Below are 21,734 nucleotides of genomic sequence, written 5' to 3'. Positions count from 1 at the left end.
ATCACAAAACTTCAAAGGGTCTCCATTATTGCTGAATTCCAGTATATCCCTGAATATGTCAAACTGTGTATTGATAGGATATTTTGCTAAAACATCTGTGGTTGGTTCTGCTGGCCCATGTGACCACATCCTTATATAGCTGCCATTGACTTGTGCTTGAGTGTATGCTCAATGCTAGGTGTTTATGGTAATGGCCATGTAGGTGGCGTTGTTGCTTAAACCCATTTTCAGGCAGTTTTGCACGTGTTCTCTAAAATAACAAAAAGAGATATTAAAGCTGCTTTGCTGATACTTTCATTTTCCAGCTCCCATGGGAACACAGATAATGAATAAGTGGGAACAGCAGATTGCACACTGTCACTCTGAGGCATTTTTCTCCTCTCCGGAGAATTGATTTTTTAATAACAATATAGATGACGTGTGGCAAGACTTGTAGCTGACACTACACTCTCCCGGACCAATATAAATTCAATTTGTATAGCCCATTTCAAATGGAGGAGAGATGAATTCTGACTGGAGCAATATAGCAAAGGACAGCCATGAATGTCCATGTTGAAGACTGGGGGGTAACATGTGCATATTAAATAAAATGTGATTGCAAGGACTCCAGAGACAGCAGTAATGCACCATAAATATCAGGAGCATTTGGAGCAGGAATGATTTGCTTCTGACCTCTAAATCTACATTAAGACTCAACCTGTTTGCCTTAAGCTGTTTCCCAGTGCAAAACAGCCTGTCTTTGTGCTGCAACTAATCTGAACATTACAAAGCGAAAATGTGCATTATAACTGGGGTTGTCCCATACAAGTTCTTTAACATATAAAGTAAAATACAAGAGTATCTAAATGTGATTATAGAGCTCGCTTATTAACAGTGCAATGTGCAGAATTCTGAATATCTGCTGCAAGCTGCCTGCTATGCATTAATATGGATGCAGATTAGCATCTGTTTTGGCAACCCGCGTGTAAGTTGCAATACACGTTTTCTATTTTTGCATTTGTCCTGAAGCTGGACCCTGGAACTAATGCTTGGTTTGGGGATGGGGGATAGCAATGTGCGGGCCAGCCCAACACCCACAGGTCAGGGGGTAGCCGGGCAATCACTTTTGTTTGTGTCAAAGGCAAAACTTTTCCCACATTCCACCCCTGTCCATGACATTAGCGAGCACTTCTTACTCCTCTGCAAGCCTTGTATATACACTCACACCTGCCCCCACCAACTTGAGTGATATCAGAGAGGGGCAGGCATGTGTATAAAAAGAATGTCAGCTCATCAGGTTAGTCCAGGCCTGGGTTAAAATAGGACTGGATAGACTTTTCTCCACCCAACACACCACATATTGTACTCCAGGGTGCACACAGTAGCCTGTGTCAAAAGGCCAGACTGTGTTCCTTTTGGAACAGGAGTCAGATGGAAAGCAGCGCTACCCTGTGTAACTAACTATACAGTGCAAGGAGCACATGTTGACCAAATATATTTAGGGCAAGGGCACACTAAGCAGATTGACTGCTTCTGTCTGCAAGTAATTTATACAGACACAGAGAAAAGTGCATCCACTCTTATGTGCATGCTTTCATAGCTCCATTGACAGGTCCGGCATCACTTTTTGAAACTACACAGAGCAGATATCAGTGCCAAAATGCAAACATTCGTATGCTCTCTGTGTAGATCCATACAGGCTGACACCGGGCCTGTCAATGGAGCTATGATGGTGTCCACATAAGAGCAGATCCGCTTTCTGTAAGAAAAACGTCTGCAGAAGAACGCGGTCAATCCATTTAGTGTGTTCTTGCTCATAATGAGTGGGGTTTTTACTGCAAGGAAATTTGCAGGCCGCAACTGCTGTGGGGTGACCCCTACAATGTGTATGTGTATGTTGGAGATGTGTATGATATCATTTAACAACATACTGCTGACATACAAAAACTGCCAGTAACTACTTGCTACTAAGGCTGGTAAATGTTTTTACATACTAAGTCAAATATACAGAGGAATGTATGAACCAACACTATCAGAAGATGTGCCTAAACTGTTTGCTCCTCCATTGCATTGATTTTTGCAGTTTGTTTATCCCTCCATGCTACAGGAGAGTATAAGTAATAGATATGCAAATGACAGGCAGATTTACCAGATTTTTTGAAATTGTTACAAGAATATTTTTTGTGTTTTCTCAGCAGAAATGGAAAACTTTCTCCACTTCCCCATTGAACAAACTCCATTATAACCTAGGGGTAAAAATTAAATCCTATTTTTCTAGAAAAAAAGGAATGAAATACATTATGCCAAGGTTGATAAATTATTCATATAGGACATGTATGGGAAATTCATAGTTACTGAGACATATTTTTTCCTTGATCATTTTTTTTTCATATTGGTAAATTTGCCCATTAAGGCAATAACTTTTGGCCGCTTGCCCCCAAATGCCTGCTAAGGTAATCACCTGTGTAAGCATTTCAACTATTATTGATACAATATTTGTTTCATCATACAAAGCCTAAGGTGGCCATCCACCGCTTAACCCAATTGGTCAGAACAGTCCAGAACAGTCAGAACAGCCCTACGAGAGGCACCAGACTGTTGGGCAGTATGGTTGAAATAGTCCAAAAAATTATGAGCTGGAAATGTCTACAAGTCTAATGCAATAGATTTTTGCCAACATTTGTCTTTCACATCATAAATATCCACACAGTACTTGCCTATATCTTGTGATTCTATGCCCTGCTGGTCCTGTCTACAAAAAGCCTTGCACAATTCTGGGATTCTTCTTCTTTAAAGCTCTGTTCATAGGAGAACATTCAAAGAATCTGGGGATCCTAGCAAACTGCAACTTTGTTTCAATGATACATGTAGTCAGAACCAGCAGTGCAGTAATTAGCAAATGACAGATACCGCTTTTATTGCAATAGCAAAACATAAAGAGTAAGTTTCTGAATATGTTTACGTTAAAATAATTTTGTTTTATTTAATGTAAAATGTGTAGGATGTAGTTGCAAGTACAGCTGAAGCAATTCTATGGTCCTACTGCTGATGGTGAGGCTAACAAGAAGCCATCTGCTCATTAATACGCCTGCTGTCATCTAGAAATCTCAATATATTGGAACTCAGACGGACGAACATGTGATACTCACAGCACTCGGAGAGACTTCAGGCCATTAAATGCATGTACTGGGATACACCTCAGCCGATTGTAGCTCAAGATCCTACCAAAAGCATTAAGGGAAAGTTTTTCATAAAGCTTATAATGTGACAATTTAACAGAGAATATGAAGTACTGTAAATCATGTGCAGTATAACTAACCACCGTAGGTTCTTATTGCTTTATTTATTCTTTGCAGCAACATGAGTGTTTGAAGCTGTGCACAATGGAAAACTGCAAGGGCAATATAATGCTTTATTGTATGTGCTTGGAAACTAGCTGCCTGTAGGTCCAAGTGTTCTCATGGTTACAGGCATCAAAATGCTAAAAATCAAGCATCAAATCAACCAGTTTTGCACCATTGCTGCTTACAGGAACCACATCACAGCCAGCATGGGTGTGTCCTTGGGGAATATTGCAGTCATTTTCATTCTGCACTGCAGCTGGCAAATTGCCTAAAATCAGAGCTGCCAGTTGAATATCCAAGGTTTACATTCCAGCAGCAATTAACTAATAGAAAAGACACACTGACTTATCATCAAGCAGTGAAAGTGATACCGGCAGGGGAGCATCATGCCATCGGCAGGGCATGATATCTAAAGGATGGCACTTACTTTAGTCCAAATCACTGCATTTTTGGAACTACAGCAGGCAGAGAATACAGGACACACAAGCCCTTACACAAGCTGCTCAATTTGGGCTGCTACTTGTTATACCTTATTGTAGCAGGCAGCAACCTAGCACCTCAAAGTGCTCTGTGAGGGGTTGTCCCTGTATTTTTGGGATGCTGTCACCAAAAAATATCATGATTTTCACAAAACTAATTGCCAGCCTGCATACTTACCTGTTAGTATCAATTTAAAGGGCGCCTATTGCCTAAGAATTGTTCTGGGAGTCCCAGAGAGTGCCATAGGGGGCATTTCATTACTATTCAGCGTGCAGGATCTGAAAGCCTGCACCTCTGGTGGGAAAAACAATTTTTAGGTGATAGATGCCCTGCAATATTACCGAGAGAATGCTAGAGGCAAATATCCCAAGACTTCTCAAAGGATTTATTTTGGATTTAATAGGTCATTCTTGGGGGTGCAAGATCAAGAGCACTAAGGGGTGCAAGAGCGCACCCTCATTCAATTAGCACAGGATACAAAGGCCACGCCCCAGTTCTCTGTGCTCTGAAACTGAGTGCGGCCATTTGCAGGTAACTGAATGCAGGGTGCAAAAAAAATGCCCAATTGTGGCCTCATTTTGCACTTCTAAAGTCTCCATGAATGTACTGTAAGCGCCATTCTTACTGATGATGAACCAAAGCCACCTGCAGGGCAAGTACAAGTGCTGCAAGTGAGTGTTTTGATGGGTCATGATCTCAAAAACCTGGTCCTATTCTAGTAGCTGGCTAGTTTTTAAACAACTAAATCCACATAAAACATTGTACTGCATTCCTGCATCTCATATTCTAGCAAAGTCGCTGCTTTAGATAAGCATTTTTTTCATTTCAGTTCACTGTGTTGCCTCATATAAGGCAACCGAAAGACAACAACAACAAAGAGATTTATAGATTTACATGACAAATATAAATACATACAACCCTGATTTTACATTTTTCAGGGGCTGTGTCAAAATGGTGTAAATTTAGGGAAAATGTAACATCTGGGAAAAAAGACACCACTTCCCTATATGGGGCCATGAAAAAAGGCATAAATTCTGGGAAAGTGTAAAATCTGGTCACTTAAAAATCAGGTTTCTACTGCAATGAGTCCCACTTTATAACTGATCACCAAATATTACATATTTAATGTAACTGTAATACATTCTAGCTATTTTTAGATTGAATTGCTTTCCTTAGGATTTCTTTAAAATATACCAGGCTGACGGTTAAAACTGATGTGAAACAGAACAATCATTATTTTTAAATCCCCCAAAATTGCTCTGGAAAAATTGCTCAGCGCAGCGATGTTTGCATGTGACAGCTTTCTAATGAGAAGTCACTGATGGCTTGCATGGCCTTACATAAAGCAGATTGTGTTTCATTGAAAATACCTTCTCCATTGATTCCATATGTATATATACAGTACCTGATATTTGTAAAGGTAAATGCAAACAAATGTGATTATGTTTTTTTCATTGTGCAGATATGGGCAGTAACTAGGATTGTGGGGTTTATTTAGTCATGCATTTGCCACTTCTAAAACATTCTTTACTCAGCCTCTAAATCACTGTGTGGGTTATATCCTATCCCATATTTGCTGGTTAGGAAAATAAAAGTTGATCCAGGGGCAGGTCTGATAGTTCTGCTGGAGCCAGGAAGCATTTTTTTCCTTCCTTGAATTGAAGAGGCTTCAAGTGACTTTTTTTTTGCCTTCCACTAGATTAACTAAATATTAAGCAGATTACACTTGAATTTAAATGAGATATTTAGCTCAAAAAAACTATACCCTGTGGCTTGGGCTTCTTTACCAGCCAAGGTGACCACAGCTCCTTAGCAGAGAATATCTGTACCTGTAAAGATGCTCACAACTCTACTGAGATCCATCTGGTTAACCATTTAGAATGGACAGCAGAATACAACCAAAGTTGCCCACCATCTTGCTCTCTATGTGGCCAGGTTCAGTGTTTTATTGAACAAAGGCTCATCATGACATATCTAAATAAATAAGGTCAAATCTCTGGATAGGAGCAAATTCTTCTCAATTTGAAATAACTACTAAACAAATATACTGAAAATGGCAGATATCTGAAGGGCTGGTTTCATCAAAGTTAATCATTCAGCGTTACAAAGTCAGGATATTGTCAGCAGCCTATTTATTTGGGTTTTAAGGTTTAATACTTACAATGTGGATAGCTGAGTCACGTTACTGAAGGTGTAATTAGAAAGCACGCTGATGCTGTTATTGCTCAAGTCACTAGAAAAAATATACAAGAAAACATAAATGCAGATGTCTGCAGCGAACCTTTGAGAAAGTACTAAGCCACGGATCAAAGAAAGCATAAATTGCTACCACAAACAACAAGCTAAATAAAACAGGATTATAAATCAACACTTTGGGGCCCATTTACTTACTCACGAACGGGCCGAATGCGTCCGATTGCGTTTTTTTCGTAATGATCGGTATTTTGCGATTTTTTCGGAAAATTATCGCGACTTTTTCGTTACCAATACGATTTTTGCGGAAAAACGCGAGTTTTTCGTAGCCATTCCGAAAGTTGCGATTTTTTCGTAGCGTTAAAACTTGCGCGAAAAGTTGCGCTTTTTTTGTAGTGTTAAAACTTAAAAGGCGCGACGTTTTGCGCAAGTTTTAACACTACGAAAAAATCGCAACTTTTTGCGCAAGTTTTAACGCTACGAAAAAATCGCAACTTTCGGAATGGCTACGAAAAACTCGTTTTTCGCGAAAATCGTATTGGTAACGAAAAAGTCGCGATAATTTCCGAAAAGTCGTAAAGGCGCCGAAAAAATCGCAAAAAATACGAAAAAGTCGCAAAATGTTCGTTTTCCAATCGGAATTTTTCCAATTCGGATTCGAATTCGTGGGTTAGTAAATCAGCCCCTTTATGTACAATGTTAAGCTCCATGTCTCAGCACAGTAGGTATCGGAGAATGATTTTGGTGAGAAAAGATAGCATAGCATGGCAAGCATAGGAGCTTCCTCCATTCATTCATAGGATAAGACGTTTTTGGTGTTTACTGTACCTATACTAGAACTCCATGTCCAAATGCTAGAATGGGGATCACATTAAAACACCAATATGTACACCATAAAATAACTCAGTAAAATGATCATAAAATACATTGCACTGTATTTAAAAAGGCGTGTAAAACATCATTGGCTTAAAATGAATGTCTCTTTATACAACCTTTCTATTATAAAGCATTGTGTTGTTTTGTAAAAATGTGTTAAGAAAAACTGCAATTAATCTTAACAATAAAAATTGCCTTAGCAAATACTGTGTACAATATTCACTTGAGTTTATATTCCTTACATTGCATTTACTGTGAATATTATCAAGAACTCCTTCATTACCCACTGACTTTATATGCCCATAATAAAAGCATGTAGCTCATTTACATAAGGTACATTCAAATATTTTTTAATAATCTGTAGTTTACAGGAAGCACTGACATTTCTGAATTAAGTTCATACATACAGGTGGAGCCCACTTGAAGCTACTAATAGACATATGGCATACATTTCGAGTAACTGGTTTGTCATGGCATTGGTTTTGACAATGGTAGTCAAAACAAAAGTCTCTGAGCCCTTTACTCAATTCTTGCCGTTCATGTTACCACTTCTGCAAATATATTCTTCCTACATATTACAGAAAATGAGATGACTTAGAAGAATATTATACATTTAATACATTATTAACTATTTGCAATAAGTAGTATTCATTTATTTTGAACAATGACCCTTGGAACTAACTAAATGCAACCTTGTGTCTTTACTCTCTGCACAATATCAATAAGATGATACATGCCAAAGATATAAAACATTAAAAAAGCCTGGTTTATTTCCTTTTTTTCATAAAAAACTGTTTAGGGATGAACCATATGTTGGATCCTCTGTTTTAGCGTGAATTACATGACCTACGTTTGCTTAACTCTTTTAAAAAAGATTTTGGCCTCCTAAAATAGTCACATTATAGAACAAATGAATCAAATGCTTGGATGCCTGCTGGCAGAGGGTTTTTGAAAGAGGAAAATGAAAGTTTATTGCGGCGCAAATAAAAAGATACTTACATTAAAGTTAGATGCTTGAAACTGGAGATCTCTTTTGGCACAGATGTTAGATGATTCCCTTCCAAATATCTAAATAAATAAAGGGTCATTTTAGGAACAGAAAGCAAAACCTCAATAACAGTAGATGTAATAAACAACAGGGGATTATTAGTCATGAAAATAAATGGACATGGTTAACCTGAGAACCTTGGCACATTATTAAGAGCCCACAGCACTGAAATGAAGAAACAACAAATAGTCATAATTGCTTCATCACTTGGAAATAAAACATTGGTTATTTACTAATGGAAAGAAGTCATCTTCATGAAACCCAGTTACATAGGGAAAATGGTCAAGTTTAACTTCAGTGGGGGTTATAAAACTATTCAAACTAGTTATTTTTAAATATTGAGCAAGAGGGTGAGTTCTTTTTGTGGCTAAGATCAATGCAGATTCCTGGATATGAATTATATGAAAGACATGCATATAAATTTATTAACCTATCTGCAATGACGAGAGCTCACTGAATGCAAAGATATACAGGCAGGGCTAATGGGTGCTCTAGTACACAAGATATCACTTAGCATTAGAGTGATATTGTTAGGGGCAGCCTTTGCTATTAAACTGCAAGGACCAGCATCCACATTGACCTATTCAGCACACCATGTGCACAAAAAAACTGGGTCTAGTTCGAGCGTATGATACTCTTTAAAAATAGTTTTAGCACAGTGTAAGGTACAAATCACAAAACTTACTACACAATATGCAGTGTGTTCCAATGTGATTAGAAGCTTCTGCGGGGCAAACTATGTGGCTAAAATAAGCTCAAGTTTAGGCATGTGTGTTGACTAAATTGAACAAGGCCCCCTCACCTAAGTTACCTAATGGTCCCTCCGCCATTAACCCAACTCTTGGGGTGAGAAGAAATCCAAACTTGGAAAATAGATCTGAAGTTGGGGATTATAAAAATGTAGCTAAAAATTAAGCACTACTAGAGCTTGACAGTGGCACAAGTCAGGCATAATAGACTTTTAGAGGTGAAACAATAAATCTTTAGAACTTTATATTATTCCCACCTTCATAATTACTTGGTCAGAGAGTTGCACCAGCCACAGTCTAGGTTTGAATGACAACTTTAGTATTTCTACCCAAAATTTTATGTGTTCACTGCAATTTGTAGTGTGTCCAAGACACAAAACTGGTGTGCACAGCTTGGATGAAGCATTTTTAACCATTAGGAACTACTACCATGTTCAAAAACCACAAAAATAAATATGACACCAAAAGACACTGGGAAGTTAGAGCATATGCAAGGCATTGGTGTATTATGACATTTAAATATATAAAATAAATCCAAACTATCTAGTCAGTGCACTATAAATCACAGCCAACACTTATACCAAGTCCTTAAGGAACACCCCAGGGGGTCAGTAACACAAACATACAATGTTAATGTTTCAGATAAATTCCCTTTTTAAGCAGTCCCATAGCAGACAGTGAAATGGTTATTGTAGTTAACGATCACACACATAAACATTATTAATAAAAAAAAAAATTCACATAAGCAAGGTATCTGTTTTTCGAGAGAAAAATAATGTTTTGAAACCTTCCACTGCAAAGAAATTGCATTCCATGTTTGATTGCTCTGCATGATTTATATAATGACTAGTTTTCGTTTTCTACTGTTATTACACATTTAAAAGCTGAACTGTTTTTATATTTAAATGAACAACAAAAACTAAAGTATCTATAAGCATAAACACTAGCATGACTTGTGTTGAACAAGTTGCCACTGTAGCCAATATGGAATGCATATTACTACTGTTTAAGTGATCTGAGAAAATAAATGTATATATGTATATAAATACATAGCACTGCTACTGTAATTAAAAACTGGGATTTTAGAAACCTGTGAGTTTTGTGACAATATAAAACCATACTAACTACTATTACACAGGGTACAGAACTCCACAGAGGATTCTAATAACCATATAAATCTTACTGTGGGGTACATTATCCTATACAATGTACATGTTAATGTTTTTAAAAACATAAATGAAAAGAGCACATTTAAAAACAACATTATGACGGCTCCTATTGTGCCTGGTTATCATGCTCAGATGAAATGCACATATACTGCAAAGAACAGAGTGAACGTTCCGATTAAACCTTTCATTGAGTAGGTGTAACTACCAGTTGGTTGCTCCATCATACTCAGCTGACCTGCGTCCAATGAATTATCATGTTAATGTAGATCTCGCGATGCGATTCATACACACACACACATGCAATAAGAAAAGCTTGTGCTTTAACCTATGCACGATTTGCCAAGGAGTGTGCTTGTGAATCAGCAAACCACATTGTGGGAAAAAACCCATGGCAATTAGCAACAAAAGCTTGCAGTGTTTTGGTAAATGAGTCCTCATGGATTCTTCACTTGATACTAATTTAATCATGTACAGTCAAACAATACCACACACTCTAATTTGATTTTGCATTGGAATTTGCAGTTGCCATCTGAATTCACTAATGCTTGAATGGCTACAGATGGATTATACTTCCACTGTGACAAAGATTTAAAAAAAAATGGAAATCAAGCCTATTTCCTAAACACCTTTTTCTTTCAGTCTTTGGCGATTGGGTCAATTACCTTTACACTATTTTCATTGTAAAACTGATTCAAATTATACCATGTATGATACCTGTGTGTAATGTATTTTGCAGCATACCACACTGGGCCATGGTGCAGTAGATCAATGGACCTGGTTATGGTTATTATGAAGCATAAGGGTAAATGGAAGTTTGGACTTTCCTATTGTAATTAGGTTGTAATTGCTTTTGAGGTTTTTAGCCTACACATCCTAAATCAGTAAGTTGCACAACCTAAGTAGACTTCACAAAGAAGCCACATAAAACAAATTGGAATTTCAGTTTCTTTCGGATCCAGGTAATGACCTGTTGCTTGAGAACAAGATGAAAAGGAAGAAACAAATATTTTTCCATGGATATGAAACTCAAAGCCTGAAGATCTCTCAGGTTAGTATCTGAACATCTTTCTATTTCTACAAAATATCAAGTGAGTTGCCACATATGGTAGTAATAACAGTTGATGGAACATTTACGAGTGGCATATTTTAGAAAATGCTTGCAACTGTTGCAGACTTCACTGCCTCGCTTTTTAAAAATTAAAACAATTATATACAAATATGTAAGGAAAAAATGTACCCTAAAGCATTTAATTGATCTAGGGGATATAGATACTCACAGCTCAGTTACATCCTTTGGAATGTTTTTAGGGAGAGTTCTTAATCCCTGGTTTCCACAGCGAACCACAGATTCCACACAAGTGCACTGTTCTGGGCAGTGCGACGCTGGAAGACAGCTACTTTCCTCATTGCCTAAAAGGAAGTAATAAAAAATTTTTTTTGTTTACACCCTAATAAGACCCCATTTAAACAATGTTTTGGATATGGTCAAAAAAATCACTTCTATGAAATGCAAAGCTGGAACATTACCCCTTTTATAGTGTTCTTAGTCAACCTTATGCCACCTTACTTGTATAGTGTAGCATCTAAAATTACGCCCCCGGCAGAAAAATACTGCTAATAAAAATATCCAGTAAAATTTATCAAATGTGTATCCTCTCAAGTAAAGTTAAACTATACATCAAGACAGCCTGTTGTCAAACTTTCAGTTCAAGCCCTACTTGCAAAAACATATATACCCTAAATATCACCATAACTGACCTTAAAGCTGGCATTTCAGGTGATGAAGTAGGAGATAAATGGCTGTTATTTTTGGTAGTGACCCTAATTGGCCTTTAGGCTGAGCCCCCCACTAATCCTCCAGTATCCCCCAGTGGTGCCCACCCCCACAGTTTAAAAATCACTGGATCCATATGTAAATATTCAAGGCTCAACACAATAGGTTAAGGAGACATTAACAAAATCAGGAAAAGTAAAAATAAGGTAATGGTAGCAAAAGGGACAAAATAAGGATAAAAGACATTTGGGGTTATGTAATAAAAGGCACTAAGTTTGCCTGGGAGCAGTAACCCAGAGCAACCAATAAGATGTTTGCTTTAAACAGGTGACCAGTAAATGCTACCTGCTGATTGGTTGCTATGGGTCACTGCTCTTGGGTGCCTTTTATTACATATGGGGGTATGTGGCTTGTGTAAATAAAACAAAATAATTCAATTCAGATTTAGCCATTCCTATTGTTCCCTATTTTAGTTAAGATACTTTTAAGATACTTTTTGTATATGTTGTACCCACAGTCTAAGCATTATTTTACTGTTTTTCTATAACAAATAGAGTATATGGCTTCATAGTGTGTATGTCTCTTTAAATAAAGTCAGTTTAAGTATTAAAAGGTAAGGGTTTGAGATACCAAATCAACCCAAAACTCTTTGTTGATATTTAAAATAAATAATACAATATGACAAAGACAGTGTTTTACAAGTGGGAACACCCTGAACAAATTATGGTGAAATACTATAAAGATTCTCCAGATATCTCATCTGTTTCCACTATGCATAGGTAAAAGTCCCATAAACGGAACTAATAGGTTTGCCTTTATATGTCAGCTTCATCATTTTAAGGTCACTTCTTTAGTGTTCCAACTTAACTTTGAAAGCTGTGGTACAGATAAATCTATTTCATATCAACATGTAACAACATAGTTACTTTGTGCTTTTAAAGTTATTATATTCACTCCCAATGGCAACTATTTGCTTTACGTCAGATAAATGAATAATCTAGAAAATAAAGGTCTTCTTATACAGCATTTAGAAAATGTATTCACATATATTACTTAGGAACTATTTATTTTATGCTCTTTCTTGTTCTAAAGGCCCCATTAACGTCTCACAGTAGACACAAGTCATAGGTTGGACAATGTGATATGTGTTCCAATTAAAACAATTGTTGGACAACTCAATTAGAGTGTTTAATAACAAGATCAATGTTTCACTTGTGTCCTGTGCCCCAGATAAGCTTTATTCCCTAGCTATCTATATTAAACCTTTAAGAGACATCTTCAGTACAAAATGTTGTGTAATTTGTCCGCCTTGTGGGGCACATGCTTTTATCCTGAATTTATGTTTTGTATCTCAAAAGCAAGAAAGTCTCTGTGGTTTGTCACTGGGGAAATCAAATATTAAACAGATTACCATGAAATAGATTTATATGGTTATTAGAATCCTCTGTGGAGCTCTGTACCCTGTGTAATAGCAGTTAGTAGCCTTTAGAAGTTAAAGGAACAGTAACACCAAAAAATGAAAGTGTATAAAAGTAATAACAATATAATGTACTGCTGCCCTGCATTGCTACAACTGGTGTGTTTGCCTCAGAAACACTACTATGGTTTATATACGTAAGCTGCTGTGTAACCATGGGGCAGCCATTCAAGCTGGAAAAAAAGGAGAAAAGGCACAGGTTACATAGCAGATAACTAGTAGATAAGCCCCATATAATGGGGGTTTATCTGTTATCTGCTAAGTAACCTGTACCTTTTCTCCTTTGAATGGCTGCCCCCATGGCTACACAGCAGCTTATTTATATAAATTATAGTAGTCTTTCTGAGGCAAACACACCAGTTGTAGCAGTGCAGGGCAACAGTACATTATATTGTTATTACTTTTATACACTTTCATTTTTTGGTGTTACTGTTCCTTTAAGTTATCAATTAACTACAAACCTACAAGAAGAAAATGCATTTCCATTTACTTCAGGTTTAAAAAAAAAAAAATCTAACCTATAAAAATTCTTCCTTACCTGTTAAAATACATACAAACTGGAAAATTAAATACTTAGGAGTTACTTACTTTTGGTTCACATGGAATCTTTGCCTCATAATAGCTATAGGGCCACATACCTAACATCCCTGGCCTATAGCAATGATTGTATAGTGATTACTGCACCGTCTCTACCCCATGTTGTTTTTTCATTAATTGTTTATTTCCCCCCCAAAAACAGTGTTTATAATAGTTTGACCAGTGTTTCTATTACTGTTGCTATTACCCCCCACAGTAACAGGCACAGGAAGAAAAGGATTGAATTACAGAAATATTTTAACTACAAAATAGCAACGTCTTCTTTAGCTCAGCATTTGAGCAATCAATGCATTTATGAAAGGCTAAATAGATACGGAGAGGTTCAGTAGTTACTCAGGAAGGCATCTGTACTGTTCCTGCTTTACCAACTTGTGAACTGCAGAAGGCTATTTCCAGTGTCAGACTGGGACCTCAGGGACCCACCAGAAAACCTTAGACCCTAGGCACAGTGTCCAAACTATATTTTCTCCTTTCCTCGTCCAACCTCTTTATTCTCCCAGTCTCTTTTATTTACATGCTTGCATCAATTTCTCCTCTTTGTTTCCATTCAGAAATAGGAAATGACCATGAAACAGGCCAAATGGTCATGACCAGAAGGGCCCACTCACCCCTGGGCCCACCGGGAGTTTTCCTGGTATTCTAATGGGCCAGTCCCACACTGGCTACTACTAAACTAGTGCAAATGAAGCCACCTAATCTTCCAGCTCTTCATGCACAACAGTGGTGATGCATGTTCTATGCATTGTTCTATGAATTACTGTGGTTTAGACAGTGTTGTTGTTCTAATACAAAACATATGTACACAATGGCAAGATACTGCTCTCTAACCTCACATTTTAATAAAGTTGCCCCTTAGTTACCATCAAGTACAGTGTACTGTCTCATTATTATAACCAAAAAAAATATTCATAATTAAAAAAGTGTATGTTCAAATATTGTTATATTTCAGAGTTTATGTATGACATACTAAAGAGTTGTGATCAATAAAGGAAACTGCAGGCAACATTTGTCCATGTTGCAAAGTATTTTAAGACACTGGCCACATTTTACTAACTGTGTAAACAACTTTTTATAATATTTTCTAGGGATCCTCCAAAAAAACAAGATGCAGTTCAATATCAAACAGAATCCCTACTTTGCATGTTAAAAATTTGAGAAACAAATCAGCCTTAAAAACAGCCTAAGGGGCTGATTTACTAAGACACGATTTCGAATCCGAATTGGAAAAATTCCGATTGGAAACGAACATTTTGCGACTTTTTCGTATTTTTTGCGATTTTTTTCGGCGTCTTTACGATTTTTGCGTAAAAACGCGAGTTTTTCGGCGTCTTTACGATTTTTGCGTAAAATCGCAAGTTTTTCGGCGTCTTTACGAAAGTTGCGCAAATTCGCGATTTTTTCGTAGCATTAACACTTGCGCGCAAAGTCGCGCCTTTTTCGTAGCGTTAAAACATAAAAGGCGCGACGTTTCGCACAAGTTTTAACGATACGAAAAAATCGCGACTTTGCGCAACTTTCGTAAAGACGCCGAAAAACTAGCGTTTTTACGCAAAAATCGTAAAGACGCCGAAAAAATCGCAAAATTACCGATCATTACGAAAAAAACGCAATCGGACGCATTCGGCCCGTTCGTGGGTTAGTAAATGTGCCCCTAAGTGTGCACAGCTTGTAATGCTGCTTGAGATAAAGAACAACTCTCATAAATGTTTACAGTTTAAGGAGACAATAAACTTAGGGGCAGATTTCACCGTTTGATAAATACTTAAATTAACTTTTAGTATGTTATAGAGTGGGCAATTCTAAGCAACATTTCAATTGGTCCTTATTATTAATTTATTAGAGTTTTTGAATCATGTGCATTCTTCGTCTTTCCAAACTCCAAATGGGGTCACACCCCGGCTGCCAAAAAAGTATTCCTCTGTGAGACTATAATTTTATTGTTATTGTTACTTTTTATTACTTATTTTTCTATTCAGGCCCTCTCCAATTCATATATCAGTCTCTCATTCAAACCACTCCATGGTTGCTAAGGTCATTTGAACCCTAGCAACCAGATAACCTCTGAAATTGGAAACTGGAGAGCTGCTGGACCATAAAGCTAAATTAAAAAAAACAAAAATAATTTAAAAAAAATGAAGACCAACTGCAAATTATCTTAGAATATTATTCTCTACATCATACTAAAAGTTAAGGTGCACTAACCCTTAAAACTTTGGTGGTCTCCAATTTCACACTTATATAAAGCTGCCCCTTAGTTTACCTTTTTTTCTATCGCTATGTGCTTCTTTCTGTTACCGAATTCTAAAGAATGTATTTATTTAGGGACTGTGAAAAACTCATTCTCCTGCCTATGAAACTCCAGAATGAACTAGAAAGGGAAGTTTGAGAACAAACTTCATGTTGGGTTGAAAAACGTTGTCACTGACGGTTTTCACTGAATTAAATCTGATCTGTTGTTGACTCTGCCCACTTTTTCTAACCTTGGATGACAGTTATATAGTAAAAACCACTGTGCAAAGTTTGGGGACCCTGGTTTTAATAGTGTCTGAATGGCAGCAATTTAAATTTCCCCACTGAAAGTCAATGAGTGACATCTGATTGGTGGTTGGTGGCTCCTCCCACTTTCCTAACATGGAACTGCAGTTACCCAGTGACTAACTCTGCAAAGTTTAGGGACACTAGACTAGGATTAATAGTTAAAGAACGGCAGCAGTTTAAATTTAAACCAATAAAAGTCAATAGGTAAATTGTGATTGGTGGTTGCTGGCTCTGCCCACTTTCTCTAACCTTGAGTCGAAGTCACCCAGTGACAAACAGTGGGAACCCTGGCATAAATAGCGTGAGAATGACAGCATTTTACATTTAAACCAATAAAATTCAATGTATGAAATTTGATTGGATGAAATTTAATGGGTGGAAATGGATTGGCTGTTGGTGGCTCTGCTTTGCAAAGTTTGGGGACCTTAGTATTAATATTTAAAGAATGGCAGCAGTTTAAATTTAAAAATATGAAGTCTATAGGTGAAATCTGATTGGCTGTTTTCTAAACTTGAACATAGTCACCCAGTGACAAACAAAGTTTGGGGACCCTGACATCAAACCAATAAAATTCAATAGGTGAAATATGATTGGCTGTTGTTGGCTCCACCCACTTTTTTAAAACTAAACCTGCAGTCCACTAGTGACCAACTGTGAAAAGTTTGGGGACCCTGGGGTTAATACTGTGAGAATGGCAGCAGTTAAAATTTCCCCACTGAAAACAATGAAAGAAATGTGATTGGCTCTTGGCAATTCAGTTCACTTTTTCTAACCTTGAGTATGTAGTCACCCAGCGACTGACTGTGCAAAGTTTGGGCACTCTGGCATCAAACCAATAAAATTCTATAGGGGATATCTGATTGGCTGTTGGTGGCTCCACCCATTTTTTTTAAAACTAAAACTGCAGTCCCCTAGTGACTAACTGTGAAAAGTTTGGGGATCCTGGTGTTAATACTGTGGAGAATCACAGCAGGTTGACTTTTCTCCATTAAAAGTCAATAGGTAAAATCTGATTGGCTGTTGGTGGCTCCACCCACTTTTTCTAACCTTGAATCACAGTACCTGGTGCCTAACTCTGCAAAGTTTGGGGACCCCAGTGTTATTACTGTGAGAATAGCAGCAGGTTGGATTTCTGCCAAGTCAATAGGTACAATCTGATTGCCTGTTCACAGCTCCGCCCACTTTTGGGCATCCAACAATCATCATATTTTCATTCAGGCTGACCCCATGACTATGGGATTCAAGTTTGGGGAGTGTAGCCTCAAAGCTGTAAGATTGACAGCAGTTTCAATTTCCTCATAAAAGTCAATGGGTGATATTTGATTGGCTGTTGTTGGGGTCATCCAACAAATGTCGCTGTTTCATTCGGGGTGACCCCATGATTCTGTTATTCAAGTTTGGGGGATGCACACAACATAATGATACGGTTTCATGACAGCCCCTATAACTAAAGATTGGACCTACCATGTTGGTGGACGGGGGGGTTGGACTATACCATTTTATTAGGGGGGGGTCGGACCGTACCATTTTTTTGGAGGGGAGGGGGGGTCGGACCGTACCATTTTGGTGGATGGGGGGGTTGGATTGTACCATTTTCTTGGGGGGGGGGGGTCGGCCCGTACCATTTTTTTGGAGGGGGGGGTCGGACCATGCCAATTTTTTGTTCGGGGGGGGGGTTGGACCGTACCATTTTTTGGGGGGGGGGGTCGGAATGTACCATTTTATTGGAGGGGGGGTCGGACCATACCATTTTTTTGAAGGGGAGGGGGGTCGGACCGTACCATTTTGGTGGATGGGGGGGTTGGACTGTACCATTTTCTTGGAGGGGGGTCGGACCGTACCATTTTTTTTGGAGGGGGGGTCGGACCATACCAATTTTTTGTACGGGGGGGGTTGGACCGTACCATTTTTTGGGGGGAGGTCGGAATGTACCATTTTATTGGAGGGGGGGTTGGACTATACCATTTTATTGGAGGGGGGGTCGGACCGTACCATTTTTTTGTAGGGGGGGTTGGATCGTACCATTTTTTGGGGGAGGGTCGGAATGTACCATCTGGCATCAAACCAATAAAATTCTATAGGGGATATCTGATTGGCTGTTGGTGGCTCCACCCACTTTTTTAAAACTAAAACTGCAGTCCCCTAGTGACTAACTGTGAAAAGTTTGGGGATCCTGGTGTTAATACTGTGGAGAATCACAGCAGGTTGACTTTTCTCCATTAAAAGTCAATAGGTAAAATCTGATTGGCTGTTGGTGGCTCCACCCACTTTTTCTAACCTTGAATCACAGTACCTGGTGCCTAACTCTGCAAAGTTTGGGGACCCCAGTGTTATTACTGTGAGAATGGCAGCAGGTTGGATTTCTGCCAAGTCAATAGGTACAATCTGATTGCCTGTTCACAGCTCCGCCCACTTTTGGGCATCCAACAATCATCATATTTTCATTCAGGCTGACCCCATGACTATGGGATTCAAGTTTGGGGAGTGTAGCCTCAAAGCTGTAAGATTGACAGCAGTTTCAATTTCCTCATAAAAGTCAATGGGCGAAATTTGATTGGCTGTGTTTGGGGGTCATTCAACAAATGTCGCTGTTTCATTCGGGGTGACCCCATGATTATGTTATTCAAGTTTGGGGGATGCAGCTTCAAAGCTGTAAGTGTGGCAGCAGTTTGAAAATCTTCCCTGTCAAAGTCAATGGGAAAATTGGGGTGTTCAGAGCAGCACCACAAAAAGATGGGGGGGGGCAGGATCACTTAGAAAAGCACAAGCAACCTGCTCTGCTATAGGGCGAAGAAGTGTGGAGAGTTTGGGTGTTGTACCCTTAAAACTGTAGGAGGAGTAGCGTTTAGAAAATGGGGGGCGCTAAGACAATGAAGAAGAAAAAGAGGAAGAATAAGCTGAAAAACAGTTGAAGAACGGTAGGTTGGCTTTTTCAACACAACATAATGATACGGTTTCATCCAACAAATGTCGCTGTTTCATTCGGGGTGACCCCATGATTCTGTTATTCAAGTTTGGGGGATGCACACAACATAATGATACGGTTTCATGACAGCCCCTATAACTAAAGATTGGACCTACCATGTTGGTGGACGGGGGGGTTGGACTATACCATTTGATTAGGGGGGGGTCGGACCGTACCATTTTTTTGGAGGGGAGGGGGGGTCGGACCGTACCATTTTGGTGGATGGGGGGGTTGGATTGTACCATTTTCTTGGGGGGGGGGTCGGCCCGTACCATTTTTTTGGAGGGGGGGGTCGGACCATACCAATTTTTTGTTCGGGGGGGGGTTGGACCGTACCATTTTTGGGGGGGGGGGGGTCGGAATGTACCATTTTATTGGAGGGGGGGTCGGACCATACCATTTTTTTGAAGGGGAGGGGGGTCGGACCGTACCATTTTGGTGGATGGGGGGGTTGGACTGTACCATTTTCTTGGAGGGGGGTCGGACCGTACCATTTTTTTTGGAGGGGTCGGACCATACCAATTTTTTGTACAGGGGGGGGGTTGGACCGTACCATTTTTTGGGGGGAGGTCGGAATGTACCATTTTATTGGAGGGGGGGTTGGACTATACCATTTTATTGGAGGGGGGGTCGGACCGTACCATTTTTTTGGAGGGGGGGGGGGGGTCGGACCATACCAATTTTTTTGTAGGGGGGGTTGGATCGTACCATTTTTTGGGGGAGGGTCGGAATGTACCATCTGGCATCAAACCAATAAAATTCTATAGGGGATATCTGATTGGCTGTTGGTGGCTCCACCCACTTTTTTAAAACTAAAACTGCAGTCCCCTAGTGACTAACTGTGAAAAGTTTGGGGATCCTGGTGTTAATACTGTGGAGAATCACAGCAGGTTGACTTTTCTCCATTAAAAGTCAATAGGTAAAATCTGATTGGCTGTTGGTGGCTCCACCCACTTTTTCTAACCTTGAATCACAGTACCTGGTGCCTAACTCTGCAAAGTTTGGGGACCCCAGTGTTATTACTGTGAGAATGGCAGCAGGTTGGATTTCTGCCAAGTCAATAGGTACAATCTGATTGCCTGTTCACAGCTCCGCCCACTTTTGGGCATCCAACAATCATCATATTTTCATTCAGGCTGACCCCATGACTATGGGATTCAAGTTTGGGGAGTGTAGCCTCAAAGCTGTAAGATTGACAGCAGTTTCAATTTCCTCATAAAAGTCAATGGGCGAAATTTGATTGGCTGTGTTTGGGGGTCATTCAACAAATGTCGCTGTTTCATTCGGGGTGACCCCATGATTATGTTATTCAAGTTTGGGGGATGCAGCTTCAAAGCTGTAAGTGTGGCAGCAGTTTGAAAATCTTCCCTGTCAAAGTCAATGGGAAAATTGGGGTGTTCAGAGCAGCACCACAAAAAGATGGGGGGGGGGGCAGGATCACTTAGAAAAGCACAAGCAACCTGCTCTGCTATAGGGCGAAGAAGTGTGGAGAGTTTGGGTGTTGTACCCTTAAAACTGTAGGAGGAGTAGCGTTTAGAAAATGGGGGGCGCTAAGACAATGAAGAAGAAAAAGAGGAAGAATAAGCTGAAAAACAGTTGAAGAACGGTAGGTTGGCTTTTTCAACACAACATAATGATACGGTTTCATGACAGCCCCTATAACTAAAGATCGGACCTACCATTTTGGTGGACGGGGGGGTTGGACTATACCATTTTATTAGGGGGGGGTCGGACCGTACCATTTTTTTGGAGGGGAGGGGGGTCGGACCGTACCATTTTGGTGAATGGGGGGGTTGGACTGTACCATTTTCTTGGAGGGGGGGGTCGGACCATACCAATTTTTTGAAGGGGGGGGGTTGGACCGTATCATTTTTTGGGGGGGGACGGAATGTACCATTTTATTGGAGGGGGGGTTGGACTATACCATTTTATTGGAGGGGGGTCGGACCGTACCAATTTTTTTGTAGGGGGGGTTGGTTCGTACCATTTTTTGGGGGAGGGTCGGAATGTACCATCTGGCATCAAACCAATAAAATTCTATAGGGGATATCTGATTGGCTGTTGGTGGCTCCACCCACTTTTTTTAAAACTAAAACTGCAGTCCCCTAGTGACTAACTGTGAAAAGTTTGGGGATCCCGGTGTTAATACTGTGGAGAATCACAGCAGGTTGACTTTTCTCCTTTGAAAGTCAATAGGTAAAATCTGATTGGCTGTTGGTGGCTCCGCCCACTTTTTCTAACCTTGAATCACAGTTACCTGGTGCCTAACTCTGCAAAGTTTGGGGACCCCAGTGTTATTACTGTGAGAATGGCAGCAGGTTGGATTTCTGCCAAGTCAATAGGTACAATCTGATTGGCTGTTCACAGCCCCGCCCACTTTTGGGCATCCAACAATCATCATATTTTCATTCAGGCTGACCCCATGACTATGGGATTCAAGTTTGGGGAGTGTAGCCTCAAAGCTGTAAGATTGACAGCAGTTTCAATTTCCTCATAAAAGTCAATGGGTGAAATTTGATTGGCTGTTGTTGGGGTCATCCAACAA

The 21,734-nt window shown here is 39.4% G+C and overlaps 1 protein-coding gene across 1 annotated transcript in view; it reads right to left on the bottom strand.

The window, feature by feature from the left end:
- The window catches only part of slit3 (slit guidance ligand 3), a 382,174-nt gene that overhangs the window by 38,723 nt on the left and 321,717 nt on the right, over window positions 1–21,734 (bottom strand). Inside the window, 4 exon segments of the mRNA NM_001079270.1 lie at window positions 3,129–3,200; window positions 5,965–6,036; window positions 7,872–7,940; window positions 11,116–11,248. Of these exon segments, the coding sequence (NP_001072738.1) occupies window positions 3,129–3,200; window positions 5,965–6,036; window positions 7,872–7,940; window positions 11,116–11,248 (346 nt within the window).

The sequence above is a fragment of the Xenopus tropicalis genome, chromosome 3, assembly GCF_000004195.4.
Source record: "Xenopus tropicalis strain Nigerian chromosome 3, UCB_Xtro_10.0, whole genome shotgun sequence".
Taxonomy (NCBI): Eukaryota; Metazoa; Chordata; class Amphibia; order Anura; family Pipidae; genus Xenopus; species Xenopus tropicalis.
Note: the sequence above shows the minus strand (reverse complement) of the source record. Positions and strands in the feature narration are given on the sequence as shown.